This window comes from Pan paniscus, chromosome 5, assembly GCF_029289425.2.
Source record: "Pan paniscus chromosome 5, NHGRI_mPanPan1-v2.0_pri, whole genome shotgun sequence".
Lineage (NCBI taxonomy): Eukaryota > Metazoa > Chordata > Mammalia > Primates > Hominidae > Pan > Pan paniscus.
In genome coordinates this window covers 128,339,296-128,356,700 of record NC_073254.2, presented here as the reverse complement: position 1 = coordinate 128,356,700, position 17,405 = coordinate 128,339,296, and the positions used below count along the sequence as shown (strand labels likewise).

At 39.9% G+C, this 17,405-nt stretch overlaps 1 protein-coding gene across 2 annotated transcripts in view; it reads right to left on the bottom strand.

Moving 5' to 3' along the window:
* The window catches only part of AFG1L (AFG1 like ATPase), a 237,570-nt gene that overhangs the window by 183,779 nt on the left and 36,386 nt on the right, over positions 1-17,405 (bottom strand). For both annotated transcript variants that reach the window (XM_024929329.4, XM_024929330.4), the window contains exon 3: positions 1,945-1,996. In XM_024929329.4, coding sequence (XP_024785097.1) covers positions 1,945-1,996 — 52 coding nt within the window. The remainder of the gene's footprint in view (positions 1-1,944; positions 1,997-17,405) is intronic.

Here is a 17,405-nt window from a genome sequence, read left to right as displayed (position 1 = left end):
TAACTTGTAATATGCTTCCCTTCAATTAGTTACCATATGGCTGTATTTTCTAAACTAAAATCCAACAACATTCATAGGGTTTTAAAAAAAAAAGTGCTTTTACAGAAGTGGAAGCAGTTATGCTTCTTTAACCATCTCCATTTATGGTCAGGTGGTTAAGGTAACAGGAGGAACAAAGTTGTTGATTTTAGCGATGACTTAATATGAAAGTGAAGGTACTGGAAGTAGATGTTCTCAGGAGGCAAAGAATGAGACCTGACAACAAGATGAGAATCATTAATGGTGCCCAAAGGTGCAGGAACATAAAATTGATCAAGTGTCTGTTATAACTGCTTTCAAAATAAGAAGTAAGTATACATTGGTCTCAAAAGTACCAATTAGCCAATGAACTAAGAAAAAGAATAGTTTGACCTTCTTTTCTGTAATTTCAAGAACCTGAAGAATTTTAAGGGGCAATCTCTAATGTTCACTTTTGTGAACTAAATTATTCTCTCTTATTAGATTAGCTAAATCTGGAAATACAAAACGGACATTCAATGCAAGGCAGCAGTAAACAAATTAGAAAAAGAAGGAACAGTTTAGAAAGGAACAGTTTAATCTTTAAGGCATTAAAACTACTTATTCGGCTGGGCGCCATGGCTCATGCCTGTAATCCCAGCACTTTGGAAGGCCGAGGAGAGCGGATCACAAGGTCACGAGATCGAGGCCATCCTGGCTAACACGGTGAAACCCCGTCTCTACTAAAAATACAAAAAATTAGCCGGGCATGATGGCAGACACCTGTCGTCCCAGCTACTCGGGAGGCTGAGGCAGGAGAATGGCGTGAACCCGGGAGGCGGAGCTTGCAGTGAGCCGAGATCGCGCCACCGCACCAGCCTGGGTGACAGAGAGAGACTCCATCTCAAAACAAAAACAAAAACAAACCTACTTATTCAATGCCCTTTTTTTTTCTTTTCCTAAAAATGTTACTAAGATAATATTCCCTGCCATCACTCCCTCATAACGCAAATGTGTTGTGGCTATAGGGGAGCCTAGAGTGTGAATATTAGTCTAGGTCCAAAACTGACCTCGTTACATGTGAATGTGAGTTTTGAGTACGCCAGTAGAAGAAATAATTGATTGACAGTAAACTGAGGGATTAGAAAAAATTAAAATTAAAAAATTAAAAAAGACATCAAAGAAATAATTGAAAGCAAGGAGGCAAAAAAGCCAAGTAGAAACTCCTTCATGATATCAGTGGCTGAGGGTGGCCAAGGAGAGGTTTAAGACTAAGAGAAAAGGATTTGTTTGAAGAAAATAGAAACCACAAAACAGAATATTTCAGTAAGAATGAGGTCAGGGAAGACTTCATAAGCAAGACACTACATGATTAGGAAAACCTAGAAAGAAGTGACCACTCAGAAGGTTTCCAGCAATATGTGAGTCTTTCTGCCCAATGTCTAGAACCGGGAGACCAAAGAAATGTTACCACTTATGCATTAAGAGTATCTACTATCAACTACATTAAAGATAATAACGACTAAATTATTCATCTAAGGGCTTAGGTTATGACTAGAAATATTAATGGAAATTAAAAGTAAAAAAGAACAGCTTATTTTTTAAAAAAGTATTAAGCTGAGTTAATGAGTCATGGAATCCTGATTTGTCTAATAACCTATCTGTAGTTGATTTCCTTCCCTGATATTAATTACTTTATACATTAAATAATGTTTGCACCCTAACATGGTGACTAATTCTGCCCTAGACTACAGCTGTATCCTGTGAGAAGTAAAGTAAAAGCTGAGATAACTGCCCTCTCTCCCTTTTCTTCTCTCCCTACCTTACCCTGCCTCATCCTATTCCCTTGCTGGTAACAGATTGAGGGATAGAAATAGAAATCATCCCTGAGAGAAAGCTGAGAAACTTTCTGTTTTGCCCACCCAAAACTTATTTTAACACACTTACCAACATCTCCATAAACATACAGGCCCCTTGGAGGTTTGCTCCTTGAAAAAAGCTGCAAATTAAGAACAAATTATAAATCTCTACCATGCAAATAATTAAATATAATCATATACATAGTCTTCCTAACTGTCCTATATACAGAACCAAGAGGGGCTATTATATACAATAAGTAAGAAAAAAACTTGATATAAAAGTGTGTAAAGCTGAAATATTATGCAGCCTTAAAAAGGGAAAAAACTCTAATGTATACATGAATGAACATTGGGGACATTATGCTAGGTGACATAAACCAGTCACAAAAAGACAAATATTCTCCATTCCACTTACATGAGGTACTTAGAACAGCGAACAATTAAAGAGACAGAAAGTAGAAGTCAGGTGCTGTGGCTCACACCTATAATCTGAGCACTTTGGGAGGCTGAGGTGGGAGGATCACTTGAGCCCAAGAGTTCAAGACCAGCCTGGGCAATATAGGGAGACCTCATCTCTGCAAATAGTTAAAAAGAATTAGCCAGGCATGGTGGCATGCGCCTGTGGTCCCAGTTACTCAGGGGGCTGAAGTTGAAGGATTGTTTGAACTCAGGAGGTCAAGGCTACAGTGAGCCATGTTCACACCACTGTACTGCAGCCTAGACAACAGAGCAAGACCCCATCTCAATTTAAAAAAAAAAAAGTAGAAAAAGGGGTTGCCAGGGGCTGGAGGGAGGAAGGAATGGGGAATTATTGTTTAATGGGTTCAGAGTTTCAGTTTTACAAGATGAAAGTAGTTCTGGAGATAAATGGTAGTGATGGCTGCATGACATTAAGAATGTATTTAATACCACTGAACTGTACTCTTAAAAAATGATTAAGATGGTAAATCTTATGTGTGTATTTACCACAAAAGAAAATTGGAAAAAATGCTGTGAAGCCCCTCTTAGGATTCAACACAGGAGGCAATAACCATAGTAGCCCACAGCGAGGGGTTCACAGTCACACAACTTGAATGTACATCCCCTCTACCATTTACCAGCCATGTAGTCTTTCCCTTCTTCTTTCCCAGATGGGCTCCCCAAACAATGACAGCTAGGTTCATTCTCAGCAATTAATAGAGTAGAAGAATTTTTCTGGAGAAACTGAATGATCTCCAGATAAAAAGGCCAGAAGGCACTTACACTGGTTAAGCTTCTCCCAAAGAAAGACCTAGATCCCTACCAGATTACCTTCTGGTAAAGCACACCAGTCACCAAACTTCTCAAGCTGGAGCTTCAATCAGCTTGTTAGTACCAATGGTCAACGGATATTTGGAAAAAACTTCCAACATAAAAGTCAGAGACCAGAACAAATATGCAGAGGGGAATAAACTCAGAGGAAACAGAGGACTATTCAGACATCAAAAAAAAAAAAACCTCAAAAATAAAAGTGGGCCAGGCATGGTGGCTCACATCTATAATTCCAGCACTTTGGGAGGCCAAGGTGGTCAGATTGTTTGAGCTCTAGCCTGGGCAACATAGCAAAACCCCATCTCTACAAAAATCAGCCAGCATGGTGATGTACTCCCACAGTCCCAGCTACTTGGGAGGCTGAGGTGGAAGGATTGCTTGAGCCCGGGATGTGGAGACTACAGTGAATCGAGATCACATCACTGCACTCCAGCCTGGACAACAGAGCAAGACCCTGTCTCGCTCAATCAATCAATCAATAAAAATAAAAGTGAAGTCAATATAATAATATACTGAAGAAAAATAAGAGAAGCTACTAAAACTATATAAAGCATAGTGGGAGAAAGAAATTGTCTCTTCAATAAATGATGTTTGGGAGGCTGAGGCATTAGGATTGCTTGAGCCCCGGAGTTTGAGACTAGCCTGGGCAACAATGCAAGACACCATTTTTACAAAAAAGAAATTGTTTCAATTGAGGAAAAATGATTTCCTACCAATCCATCCAACCTATTCATCAAGTGTGAAAATGGAAAATTGTCCTTTCATAAATTCAGGGTATGAACAAAACTTCCTACTCAGCAAGAAGAAAACATAGGCTCTGGGAAATGTAGAGGGCCCCTGAGAGGGAAAAAAGCTTGTCAGAGGGAGGCCTGCTTCCAGGACCACAGTGGCACTGCAGGTCAGGAAAGCAGTCAGGTCCAGAGCAAAACTGGAAACTGAAGGGCTCTGGAGATGAAGCAAAATAGAACTTATCTTACCTAATGCTATTATCAACCCAAATAACCATCTTGAATTTTGTTACACTTAGACGAGTAACCTTCATACTCTGCAGCAGTTCCTAACACCTGTGCAAAAAACAAGGTATGATAGGGTGGAGTGAGTTCAGAAAGGGAGGGTAAAACAGAAAAAAGTGAAGATTATGCCACTTAGCATCAACCGGAGTGGTCAATAATTTGGCAGAGAACATTCTCAAAACCTAGCTTTCAGGGTCTCATCCATAAGGCTTTTGGCTTTGTCTTATTTTATTTATTTTAGAGACAGGGTCTCACTCTGTCATCCAGGCTGGAGTGCAGTGGCATGATCATAGCATACTACAGCCTTGAACTCCTGGACTCAAGCAATCCTCTTGCCTCAGCCTCCTGAGTAGCTGGGGCAGGTGGACACCACTACATCCAGCTAATTTTTTATGAAAAAAACTATCCTGTAGGCTGGGCGCGATGGCTCATGCCTGTAATCCTAGCACTTTGGGAGGCCAAGGCAGGCAGATCACTTGAGGTCAGGAGTTCAAGACCAGCCTGGCCAACATGGTCAAACCCTGTCTCTTCTGAAAATACAAAAATTAGCTGGGCGCTGTGGTGCATGCCTATAATCTCAGCTACTTGGGAGGCTGAGGTGGGAGAATCACTTGAACCAGGAGGCGGAGGTTGCAGTGAGCCGAGATCACACCACTGCACCCAGCCTGGGCAACAGAACGAGACTCCATCTCAAAAAAGAAACAAACAAACAAACAAACTATCCTGTAGAGATGAGGTCTCACTATGTTGCCCAGTCTGGTCTTAAACTGCTGCCTAGGCCTCCCAAAGCGCTGGGATTGTAGGCATGAGCCACCATACCTGGCCTGTTTTTGTTTTATAATTTATGGGTTCATTCCAACCTGCCTCAGAAACCTCTCTTGCTTTCCTGTTCCTTTTTGCTTTCTTTCTCTACTAAATGTAGCTTGTGCCTTCTAGACCTCACTCATGGTCTAGGCCAGACAAAAGGATCTTCTTTGCTTTGACTCTGCCATCTGGATGGCTTCCTGGTATCTCTCTGCATGTTAACTCTCCATCTATTCTTAAATCTCCACTCAAAACAGTTTTCTACTCCTGCCAAAACTTCTTAATTTTTCTTGGTTTTTTGTTTCTTATATGAACCATTATCATGCAATGGTTATTCTATTTTCAACTTGCCAGAAAAAGCATTATGCTCTTAATTTTAGAACAGCTTCAAATTGGAAAACTTGCATAAAACCTAATAATCTCTAAGTATATTCTATGTATGTGAAATCTTTTGAAAGCAGCATTTTGTATTAGGTAACTGAGAGTGTCATAGCAATTCATAATTCTTCACAATACATTTTGTGGGAATAGTTTAAGGCCTATTCAAATACTGCTACATTATGTACTCAAGATAGGCTGAATAAATGAAGTTCAGGGAAAAGGAATGAAGAAAGATGGGGGGAAAGATTGCATGGAGAGAGCTGAATGCTGCTAAAAAAAAAACAAAAAGGTTGGCCGGGCGTGGTGGCTCACACCTGTAATCCTAACACTTTGGGAGGCCCCAGCGGGCAGATCACTTGAGGTCAGGAGTTCAAGACCAGTGGCCAACATGGTGAAACCCCGTCTCTACTAAAAATACAAAAATTTGCCAGGCATGGTGGCAGGCTACTCAGGAGGCTGAGGCAGGAGAATCACTTGAACCAGGGAGGCAGAGGTTGCAGTAAGCCAAGATCGCACCATTGCACTCCAGCCTGGGCAACAGAGGAAGACTCCAACTCAAAAAAAAAAAAGAAAAAGAAAAAGTTGCACTCACGGTCCTCTCTTCTATTTTTCCCTCTCAACTCAATATATTTTAGAAAGAGCACTTTAGCAAATACTACATTATATATTACATATATAATCTGTTATGTTGTATTATATTTTATAGTAATATTCAGAAGATGACAAAGAGATACTGCTGTGCCAAAGAAAAGATCCTCAAACGTCTAAGATCACAAATACCTCATATCACATGAATACTGTATTAGACGGGGATTTTAATATAAGTAAATTGATCAACAAAATGAATACCCTCCTAACGAGAATCATTAGACACAGACATAGTCTATCTAAACAATATTATATACTCCACGTATTTTTACTTGGGGAAACAAGCTAATTTTCTCCTAATAAAAATTTCAGTTTTCTAATAATTATTGAAATTATTTTAAGGGGCTTAAAAATCTATGTCTTAAGGGAAAAATCAGAGGATCAAATGGAGAACAGTAAGACTAATCAGAAGGATATAAAATGGGTCCTAAAGAAGTTTTTGAATTCTTTATTAATAGTAGTGATTTCAGGGAGAGGAAGGGTTACACGGTTTTCTTCAAAATGGCTGTCCCTTAGGAACCCACATCATTTGCATGCTCCTAATTTACATTTTCTCACAACTTAATGCTATTTTTCTATTCTATTAAATTTCCTTCCTTAAATTTAATTCCCTATAACTTGTCCTTGTGTCTCAGAAATCACAGTGAACTCCACCCTTACACTGTTTCTTGGTGCTGGTCATTCTCCATGTGCTCCCCTCCCCTGATGCCTTCTCCGTCCTGTCTGTACCCCAAGCGACTGCCCTTTCTGGCTGGCTCCTGGCTGGTTCAGCCTGTGGGAGGCATTCCTTGCAGGAAACAGGACAGAGGGCATAGAAAGGGATGGGTCGTTCTCTCCCATCCCTCCCTGCTTCAGAGCTGTGTCCCAGTAGAGCTGCATCCCTCCAGACCAACAAGCGACCCACCCCTCAGGCCACAGCTCCAGCTCTCACCAGTCTCCTCCTTTGCCCTTCCATCCCTTGTTTGCTGCCTTAAGCCTGCCCATGCCTCTCTAAGTAGTCTCTAAATTTGGTCTTTATTGAAACATCTGCTGTGAATTGTTTTCTGCCAGGACTCTGATACATCCCGGACTCCCAAAATGCACACACGTAACATTAGACTCAGACTTCAAAATCTGAAATGACTAAGTTTCTCTAGTGACCAGTTATAAGATTTGTCACAAGTTACCTGTATCTTAGGGAGTTTGTAAAGTAGGATGATGACACCTTCTCTAATGGGCTTTTGATGAGGATCCAGTGACATCACCTTTTAGATTGTGCAGATAGATCATAAGCTCATAAGCTTAAGGATGATGTTGGAAGACAGTGATAACCTACCACCTACCTCCACCAAGCATAAGAGATATGGCAGAAGAGTATTAGAGTTGAACCCAAAAGATCTAGGTACAAATCCTGGCTGGCTATTTATTAGCTAGGTGACCCTGGGTAAGCCCTCTCAACTCTCCAACCTGCTGTCTCCTTATCTGTTGGGTGCAGGGCCCAGCACAGGGAAGTTCCCCATCACTGCTCACCTTTGCATGTGTAATCACACCAAAGACTGCAAGCATAATGTGCTTACCAATACCTGTTTATACTCAGACCTGTAATTCGTGAAAAAAGAAACATCACACCCTTTGACACATCCCTCTCAAAGATCTGAACAATACAATTAGTAAGTTCAAGCAATTTACATCCATATAAACTCTAAACCCAACAAACCAAGAATACATTCAAGAACTAGCAGCATAATTTCAAATATAGTCCATATGCTAAGCCAGAAAGAAAACTTCAATAAATTCCAAAGAATCAAATGTACTCTAACCATAATTTAATAAAATCATATATAAATGATAAAAAGATAGCTAAAAATAGAAAAATCTCATACTAAAATATATACCCTTCCATGAACTTCACCCAGATTGCTGAGGATTGCTGAAAAAAGTCTGACAGTCGTGCAGAGAGGACCCTCTCTCTGGGCCCTCCATATTGTCAACAATTCTGTTTTCCTGGTGAGTTCACTGTGTCTCTGCAAAGAATCTCTGGAACCTTCTTACTTCCCATTAAGCAAAACTACATTTCACTCATCACTTTCAGAAGATGTCTCCTACTTCTTCATAAAGAGAACAGAAGGCATTGGGTTGAAAGTCCTTCAACTTCCTATGTGAAACTGCAATCCCACCCACGTCTGCACCCATCCATTCCTCCCTCCTGTGACATTCCTCCTGTTACAAAGGAAAACGATTCCTCTTCCTGTCCTTCTTCCAACCTTCTATCAGTGTTTGATTTTATACCCCATCTACCTTCTCAGGAACCAGGGCCCATCAAATCAAATTCCTCTTCTCTTGTAATCCTTATCAACAGCTTATAAAGCTCACACCTGTAATCCCAGCACTTTGGGAGGCTGAGGCGGGCAGATCACTTGAGGTCAGGAGTTTGAGACCAGCCTGACCAACATGGTGAGACCCCGTCTCTACTAAAAATACAAATATTAGCTGGCTGTGGTGGCACACGCCTGTAATCCCAGCTACTTGGGAGAGGCTGAGGAGGAGAATTGCTTGAAATTGGGAGATGGAGGTTGCAGTGAGCTTAGATCACACCACTGCACTCCAGCCTGGACAACAGAGCGAGACTCCATCTCAAAAAAAAAAAAAACACTGAAATTATAACTTTCTGTTAGAAAAAATCCTAAGGAAGGAAAAACAGCAAATAAACTGCAAAAAAAAAACTGCATCAGTTATTATGGGCAAGAATACACAGGAGTCCTATTCAGCCATAAAAAAAGAATGAGATATTGTTATTTGCAACAACATGAATGAAACTGGAGGTCATTACATTAAGTGAAATAAGCCAGGCACAGAAAGACAAACACTACATATTCTCACTTATTTGTAGGATCCAAAAATCAAAGCAATTGAACTCATGAACATAGCGAGTAGAAGGATGGTTACCAGAGACTGGGAAGGGTAGTAGGAGGCTGGGGTGGAGGGGGAGGTGGGGATGGTTAACAGGTACAAAACAAACAGAAAGAATAAGTCCTACTATTTGATAGCACAACAGAATGACTATAGTCAATAATTGTAGATTTTAAAGTAACTAAAAGAATATATAATTTGATTGTAACACAAAGGATAAATGTTTGAGAGGCCGGATATCCCATTCTCCATGATGTGATTATTTCACATTGCAAGCCTGTATCAAAACATCTCATGTACCCCATAAATATATACACCTACTATATACCCACAAAAATTAAAAATTAAAAAATAATTTAAAAGAATTTCAGTAGTTCACACCTGTAATCCAGCACTTTGGGAGGCCAAGGCGGGAGGTCAGGAGTTCGAAACCAGCCTAGCCAACATGGTGAAACCCCGTTTCTACTAAAAATACAAAAATTAGCCAGACATGGTGGCACACACCTGTAATCCCAGCTACATGGGAGACTGAGGTGGAAGAATCACTTGAACCTGGTAGACGGAGGTTGCAGTGAGCAGAGATCGTGCCACTGCACTCCAGGCTGGGCAACAGAGCAAGACTGTCTCAAAAAAAAAAAAAAAAAATTAAAGAATTTATTTTCTGCCTGGGTGCAGTGGCTCACACCTGTAATCCCAGCACCCTGGAAGGCCAACATGAGCAGATCACTTGAGGCCAAGAGTTTGAGACCACCCTGGCCAACATGGTGAAACTCCATCTATACTAAAAATACAAAAATTAGTCGATGTGGTGGCACGTGCCTGTAGTCCCAGCTACTCGAGAGGCTGAGGCACAAGAATCATTTGGCAGAGATTGCAGTGAGCTGAGATTACACCACTGCACTCCAGCCTGGGCGAAAGAGCAAGACTCTGTCTCAAAAAAAAAAAAAAAGAGTTTATTTTCTTAATAAACAAAGAGCTTTTATAAATCAATCAGTAAGAAAAACAAATGCAAATGGCTTTAACGTTGACAGAATACTCTCATTCACAATACAAGAGGTAAGATTTAAAATATTAATGAAATACCATCATGGCAAAAATCTGAAAGTTTGAGAGGACACTGTATTAACAAAGATGTAGGGGGACAGGCGAGCTGAGATCATGCCGCTGCACTCCAACCTGGGTGACACAGCAAGACTACTCTGTCTGGATAAATAAATAAATAAGCATTGAATGTCTTAAAGCCAGAATCCAGGATGTGTGTCTTGGTAACGGGGTCTCGCATCTTTTGTTGAGTTCTCACTACATGTCAGACACATCAAACAATTCCTATGAAGCAAGTAGGGTTTTCTAAAGTTTATTGCGTAAAGCATTATTTCTGCATTATGTTTATGGGTGTTCATTTTAAAAGAAGCCACGTGTTCAAGTTGGAGAAACACTGAATTACAGGACCAAAGCTTAAAAGTTTCTTTGACTAGGCATGGTAGCTCACTCCTGTAATCCCAACACTTTAGGAAGCTGAGGCAGAAAGAATGCCTGAGCCCAGGAGTTCAAGACCAACCTGGACAACATAGAGAGATCTCATCTCTACAAAAAAATAAAAAATAAAAAACAACAAAAAAAAGTTTGTTTACTGCAGAATTTCTCAGAGTCTTTGATATACTAACGGCATTGTGATTCTCTGAGAGTTATTCACATAGCATTTCCTAAACTTATTTGATCACAGAGCTCTTTCTTAAATATTTCACATTTTGTAATCATGGAGGAAAAAGATTTCTCAGAGATAAATATTCCCACTCTTAGCAAATGACTTATGAATTAGATGGCAAAACTAAGACAAAGATGAAGATAGTGTCAGAGCCAAAATGGAAATGCACTTCAAATCTGACTCCAAAGTCCAAAATGATTCTTTTGTTTTTTTGAGACAAGGTGTCGCTCTGTTACCCAGGCTGGAGTCCAGTGGCACCATCACAGCTCACTTCAGGCTTGACCTCCCGGGCTCAAGAGATCCTCCCACCCTAGCCTCCCAAGTAACTGGGACCACAGGTGCCCACCACCATGCCCAGCTAATTTTTACATTTTTTGTAGAGATGAGATCTCCCTATGTTGCACAAGCTGGTTTCAAACTCCTGGGCTCAAGCGATTCTCCGGCCTCAGCCTCCCAAATTGCTGGGATTACAGGCATGAGCCACTGCAGTGAAATGTTTTCATTACACCATCTCTCTGAGGATTTAGTAACAAAAACAGAAAAGCTTTAGTAAAAGCCCTGTCATTCATGTAACCACCAAGCACCAATCCCAAGATGAACATTATAATATTTAGCTTCGGAATTTTTTGATTATTTATTTCAATATACCTCATTGTTACTACCCATAATATATGATATATGTCCAATTTAGGTTTCTACTTAACTGAAAAGCAGAAGCTCAAGTCAGGGTCGTATTTGAGAACTAAGATCTCTTTATCACTAACAAACATTTCTGAACACAAGATATTTCTGCTAACCTTAGGCCTTTGTGTCTCATTAATAAAATTAGGAGATCAACCTAGATTCAATTTCATACAATTCAACCAGCATTTATGGGCATGTACTGTGCTATGTGCTGAGGATACAATAATGTGTAGAAAACAATCCTTGTTTCCAAGGAACTCACGGAATAGAAGGGGGGACAAAACACAAATAATAAAACACACAGAGCATATGACATAATATATACTGCATGTGTAGTGAACACACAATGCTCACATGTACTAAAAAGTCAATACAACATATTGCAAAGAATTGAAGTTCTCAAATTGAGGCACCCAGGGCACTGCAGCAAACTCGAAGGAGCCCTAACGGCTATTTTAAATGTTTCAGGAAGATACAGCAACATCTCTCGTATATCAGGTAAACTATTAGCTTGAGGTAGTTCATATCTTCAAGGTTAGATCGTGCTACATTCCTTTCAAAAATGTCATATCTTGCACTTGTAATCTAGCTACCCAGGAGGCCGAGGCAGGAGGATCACATGAGCCCAGGAGTTAGAGACTAGCCTGGGCTATAGCAAGACCCCATCTCTTACATACATACATACAATTCACATTTATCTGGGCAGCCTGTATTTTTATTTGCTAAATCTGCCAACCCTACTTTAGATAACATTACTAAATGAGTGTTAAATTTCTGGAATGTGATGATGATAATATAGTTATGCAGGAAAAGGTCCTTGTTAGGCGTTATATGTGATATATTTAGGGGTCAAGTGTTATGATGCAACTTACTTGTAGATGGTTCTAGAAAATAAGATATTTAGAGAGAAAATTAAACAAATGTGGCAAAATATTAACCATTAGTGGATCTAAGTATATCGTTGAAATTTTTCAAAATGAAAAGTTGGAAAAAAACAGAACAAAATTTGGTAAGGTGACTACTGTATTACTTTTACTTTTGAAATAAGTCTAAAATTATTCAAAAATATCTGCATATTTGTATTGTAGACATTTGCTTTCAAAACTGTTATCAAAACTATTCCTTTACTGCAAACTAAAAGAATGTATGTCATCCATCATTCCAAATATTTTGATTTAATGATTTTAATATTATCCTTTGTTCCCTATGATATTAAAATTCTAGCATTAAAAAATGATCCAAGGTGATTCTCATCAAAGTTATACATTGAAATAGCACGTCCTCTGCCTTTCTGGGTCACTATCCACCTGCTACTCTGGCATCATTTCCACTAGGACAATTAGATAATAAGGGTGGTGCTGTTAAAATAAAAAGTGTTGTTTTCAATTTGTTTAAAATGCAGGAATACTACTTTTCCTGTTTCTCTCCATTCCCCCCACCATTGCATTATTATCTCCCAAAATGATAGAATCAGAAACAATGATTCCAGCTGGAATGCTGAGCATAATTACATCTTTTAAAAACTGGCATTATAGCATTCTCAACATGGACCACTTTTTGATAAAAGTAGATCATTTCAGGTTTCTAAGAAGATCTTTAAAAACTAAAAAACTGAACTATATATTAGCACCCATAAATTCTCTTTAAATGAAAATGGTTTTTGAAATGTCTTTAGCTGATTTGCAAAAGAATCTCGGCAGCCTAAAGTATAATACACCAACTTGCTCAGTTTACTAGCATAATTAAGCCTATTTAAGTATCTAAATAAGTTGGGGGTGTGCTTAAAACTCTAAAACTACTAGTGTAAGAAATGGTTCAATTTCTGATTATAACACAATTTAAAGATGCAAATGACTTTTTGACGTCTCATGCATTCAAGTCACAAACATTTATAAGTTCCTGTGTGCACCACTGGGAGACAAATGACAGCGGGCTAGTTTTCTGGCAAATCCTTCCATGTTCACTTTGCTCCTACCTGATACTCTGCTTTTGGCCAGCTTAGGTGAAGCTCTGCTAGGTCTGGTCTATTCCAGTCCACTACTAGTTCAGTCCACTATTGAGATACGAGCATTACTCTCAAGCCAATCTGGGCTTCATCAAAAGAAAGATGTGGAAAATATCCCTTGTTCTGAACGCTGTTGTTGTTCTGAATCTGAGAAATTAAACTGGCCTTCCAGGCATCTTCAGGGTTAGCTAAAAACTGATGTTAAGGAGGGAATGAGAAGAGGACATATTCACAGAGACATACGTGGATATAGGCACACAACGGAGACACCTACACTCTCACACAGATACATGGATAGGCTCTGTGACTCTTTAGTGATGGCTTTGTTACTCATTCACATTTCATTTGTTCCACAAACATGAATTGAGTATTGAGCACCTACTTTGTGCTAGGCAGTGGGCTGGGATCTTCAGGCCCAGAAGACCAAGAAAAGAAAAACTGGCCAGGGGCAGTGGCTCACACCTGTAATCCCAACATTTTCAGAGGCCAAGGTAGGAAGATCACTTCAGGTCAGGAATTCAAGACCAGCCTGGCTCATCTCTACTAAAAATTAGCCAAACACAGTGGCAAACGCCTATAATCCCAGCTGCTTTGGAGGCTGAGGCATGAAAATCGCTTTAACTTGGGAGGCGGAGGTTGCCACGAGCTGAGATCGTGCCACTACACTCCAGCCTGGGTGACAGAGTGAGACTCCATCTCAAAAAAAAAAAAAGAAAGAAAGAAATACAATATCTACCAGAGGAGCATGTGGTCACCGAGCAGGCAATGTGAGGTGAGCCATAACGAAAGGATGGAGGGTGGGCAGCTTTAGCAAAGACCCAGAGACAAAATAAGGTCTCAGCCTCGTCCAAGGATCTTTAAGCAGGTCATCATAGCTGGGGCTTTTATTGCCAGCAGAGAACAATGGCAGAGGAGGCTGGCAAGATGCAGGGACTAGGCTCTCAAGAACTTTGAAGGACATGCTGAGTTTGTAGTTTATCCTGAGGGGGCTGAAAGCTTTAAGCAGGAGAAGAGTGTGATCAGATTTATAAGTATTCAGTTTATGAAATTTCAGAAAGAGGAAAAGATTGCATTGCTAAAACCCTCTTATAAACATATTTCATATGCCTTTCTGAGGACTGTGCTAATAATTCTCCTTCCACAGTCTATTTGTTTTTTTTTTAATTTTTTTATTTTTATTTTTTAGAGATGAAGTCTTGCCATGATGCCCAGGCTCATCTCAAACTCCTGGGCTCAAGTGATCCACCCACCTCAACCTCCCAAAGTGCTGGGATTACAGGCATGACGCACCACACCCGGCCCCTCAGTCTATTTGTAAGAAGGAAAGGCTGAACTAGTAGACTCTAAAATTATATTTTCAAGAAAAGTTGTAATTTTTTCAAAATGAAAAAAAAAATCAATTAACCCTGCCAGGCACAGTGGCTCACACCTGTAATCCCAGCACTTTGGGAGGCTGAGGTGGCAATCATTTGAGGCCAGGAGTTTGAGACCAGCCTGGCCAACACGGTGAAACACAGCATCTACTAAAAATACAAAAATTAGCCAGGCGTGGTGGCGCATGCCTTAGCCCTACCTACTCAGGAGGCTGAGGCACGAGAATTGCTTGAACCCAGGAGGCAGAGGTTGCAGTGAGCCGAGATCGCACCACTGAACTCCAGCCTATGTGACAGATCAAGACTCTGTCTCAAAAACAAAACAAAACAAAACAAAAACAAAACTAACCTGTTGAAATATCTCACAATCACATGTAAAATATTTTCACAATGGAATATTACAAACAGGCAAAATTGAAGACTATATGGAACACCTCGTTACCCACCCTCCAGCTTTATCAAATCTTTCTATGTTGACATTTATTTCAAATTTAAGTAATAAAGCATTAAGTATAGTTGAAGCCTCCTTTGTCCCCTTCCTCCTCAGTATTAGCCACCTGAATGTATAGTTTATCATCCCCATGCTAAGCAACATTCCATTTTATAAATACATTCTGATTTGTTTATCCAGTCTTGTGGCATCTGCTAGTTATTTCTGAAAAAAAATACTCTCCTTTGTCTATTTTTCTACTGGGTTGTCTGTTTTTCTATTATATGGTAGATGTTATTTATATATTCTTTATTATTATTATTATTTGCAGAGATTAGGTCTTGCTATGTTGCTCAGGCAGGTCTCAAACTCCTGGCCTCAAGCGATCCTCCCAACCCTCAGCCTCTCATAGTGTTGAGATTACAGGCGTGAGCCATTGCACCTGGTCAGGGTTCTTTATGTATTCTAGAGAGCGATCCATAATCAATTTTTTTTTTTGAGATGGAGTCTCGCTCTGTCACCCAGGCTGGAGTGCAGTGACGGATATCATCTTACTGCAACCTCCACCTCCCAAGTTCAAGCGATTCTCATGCCTCAGCCTTCTGAGTAGCTGGAATTACAGGCGCCCGCCACCACACCTGGCTAATTTTTGTATTTTTAGTACAGACGGGGTTTCACCATGTTGGCCAGGTTGGTCTCGAACTCCTGACCTCAGGTGATCTGCCCGCCTCGGCCTCCCAAAGTGCTGGGATTACAGGCGTGAGCCACCGCGCCCAGCCAGTAGTCAATTACTTTTGATGAAAAATCTTTTCTCCCAGTCTGTCGTCTACCTTTTCACTTTTTCTATGGTACCTTTTGTTAACTAGAAGTTTTAAATTTTAACATAGTCAAATGTATCCGTGTTTACCTTTATAAGTTGAACTTTTTTATTTTCTTTTTAATTTACAGGACAACATGAACATATATATTGGACTTTCATATCTTGTATAAGAAATTCTTCTGGCTGGGCGTGATGGCTCAGCTGGTAACCCCAGCACTTTGGAAGACTGAGGCAGGTGAATTGCTTGAGGCCAGGAGTTTAAGACCAGCCGGGGCAACATGGTGAGACCACATCTCTACAAAATACAAAAAATTAGCCAGGCATGGTGGTATGCACATGTAGTCCCTGCTACTGGGGAGGCGAAGCTGAGAGGATTGCTTGAGCCTGGGAGGTCAAGGCTGCAGTGAGCCATGACTGCACTCCAGCCTGGGCAACACAGCAAAACTCTACCTCGAAAAAAAGAAAAGAAATTATTCCTTTTCCCAAGTTCACAAAGTTACTCCTCTATATTTTCTTCAAGAAGTTCTAAAGTTTTCACTTTAAATTTAGGGCATTTATTTCTAGAGGTAAGTACCTAATTTTATTTTAATCTTCACATAGATAACCAATGATCCCATGCTAATTTAGTGAATAGACAATCCTTTTCCTACTAATTCACAATGTCAACTCAATCATATATCAAGTTCCCATGTATATTCTGAACTTTCTATTTTGTTCTATTTGTCTGTTTGTCTATTTAATGGAATAGTGAATAGTTCCTGTTGAATAGAGGCAGGAATACAATATAGTAATGGAATATTAAACTTGAAAGCTAGACTAGGTAAAGTTCAAGCAGGACTTTGAATACAATTAATGATCTACCAGCCCTCATATCTAGTCAGGTAGCAGTCATCTAGAGCAAAGGCCAGCAAATTATGGCCATGGGCTAAATCCAGCATGACACTTGTTTTTGTAAATAAAGATTTATTGGAATACAGTTATTTATGTATTGCCTGTGGCTGCTCTGAGTGCAATGGTAGAATTGAGTAGTTCTTTTCCATCTGCCTCATGCATTGTTCTTGGAAGGGTGAGGAGGGGGTATCCAAATAAAAGATGGTAGGATATAAGAGGGAGTTGGAAATAAGTTCTCATTAGGGAAAAACTGAAAATTATCTGGTAGAGGGCAGGAGAAAAAGGAAAGGAGTTCTGTGGCTCCCAATTCTCAGGTCTCTTGGGCTACGATGTCTCCTCCCAAGAGATGAAAAAACCTGGCTGCCTATAGACCCCTGATTAATGGAAATAGAGATTTTCAGAGTAGCTCCATACTCTATTTAATTCTCTCCCTCCCTGACTCTGGAAATGCTTGATTTGGCTGTGTAAAAGTAATTCTAATTATAGTGATTTACATGAACTACTTACCATTTATGCCTAATTACCTCACAGCACAATAACAATTATGCATACATTAAAAGTGTCAGATTAACCTGGTTGTAAATTTTATTCAATAACAAAAGTAAAGTGTTTATAA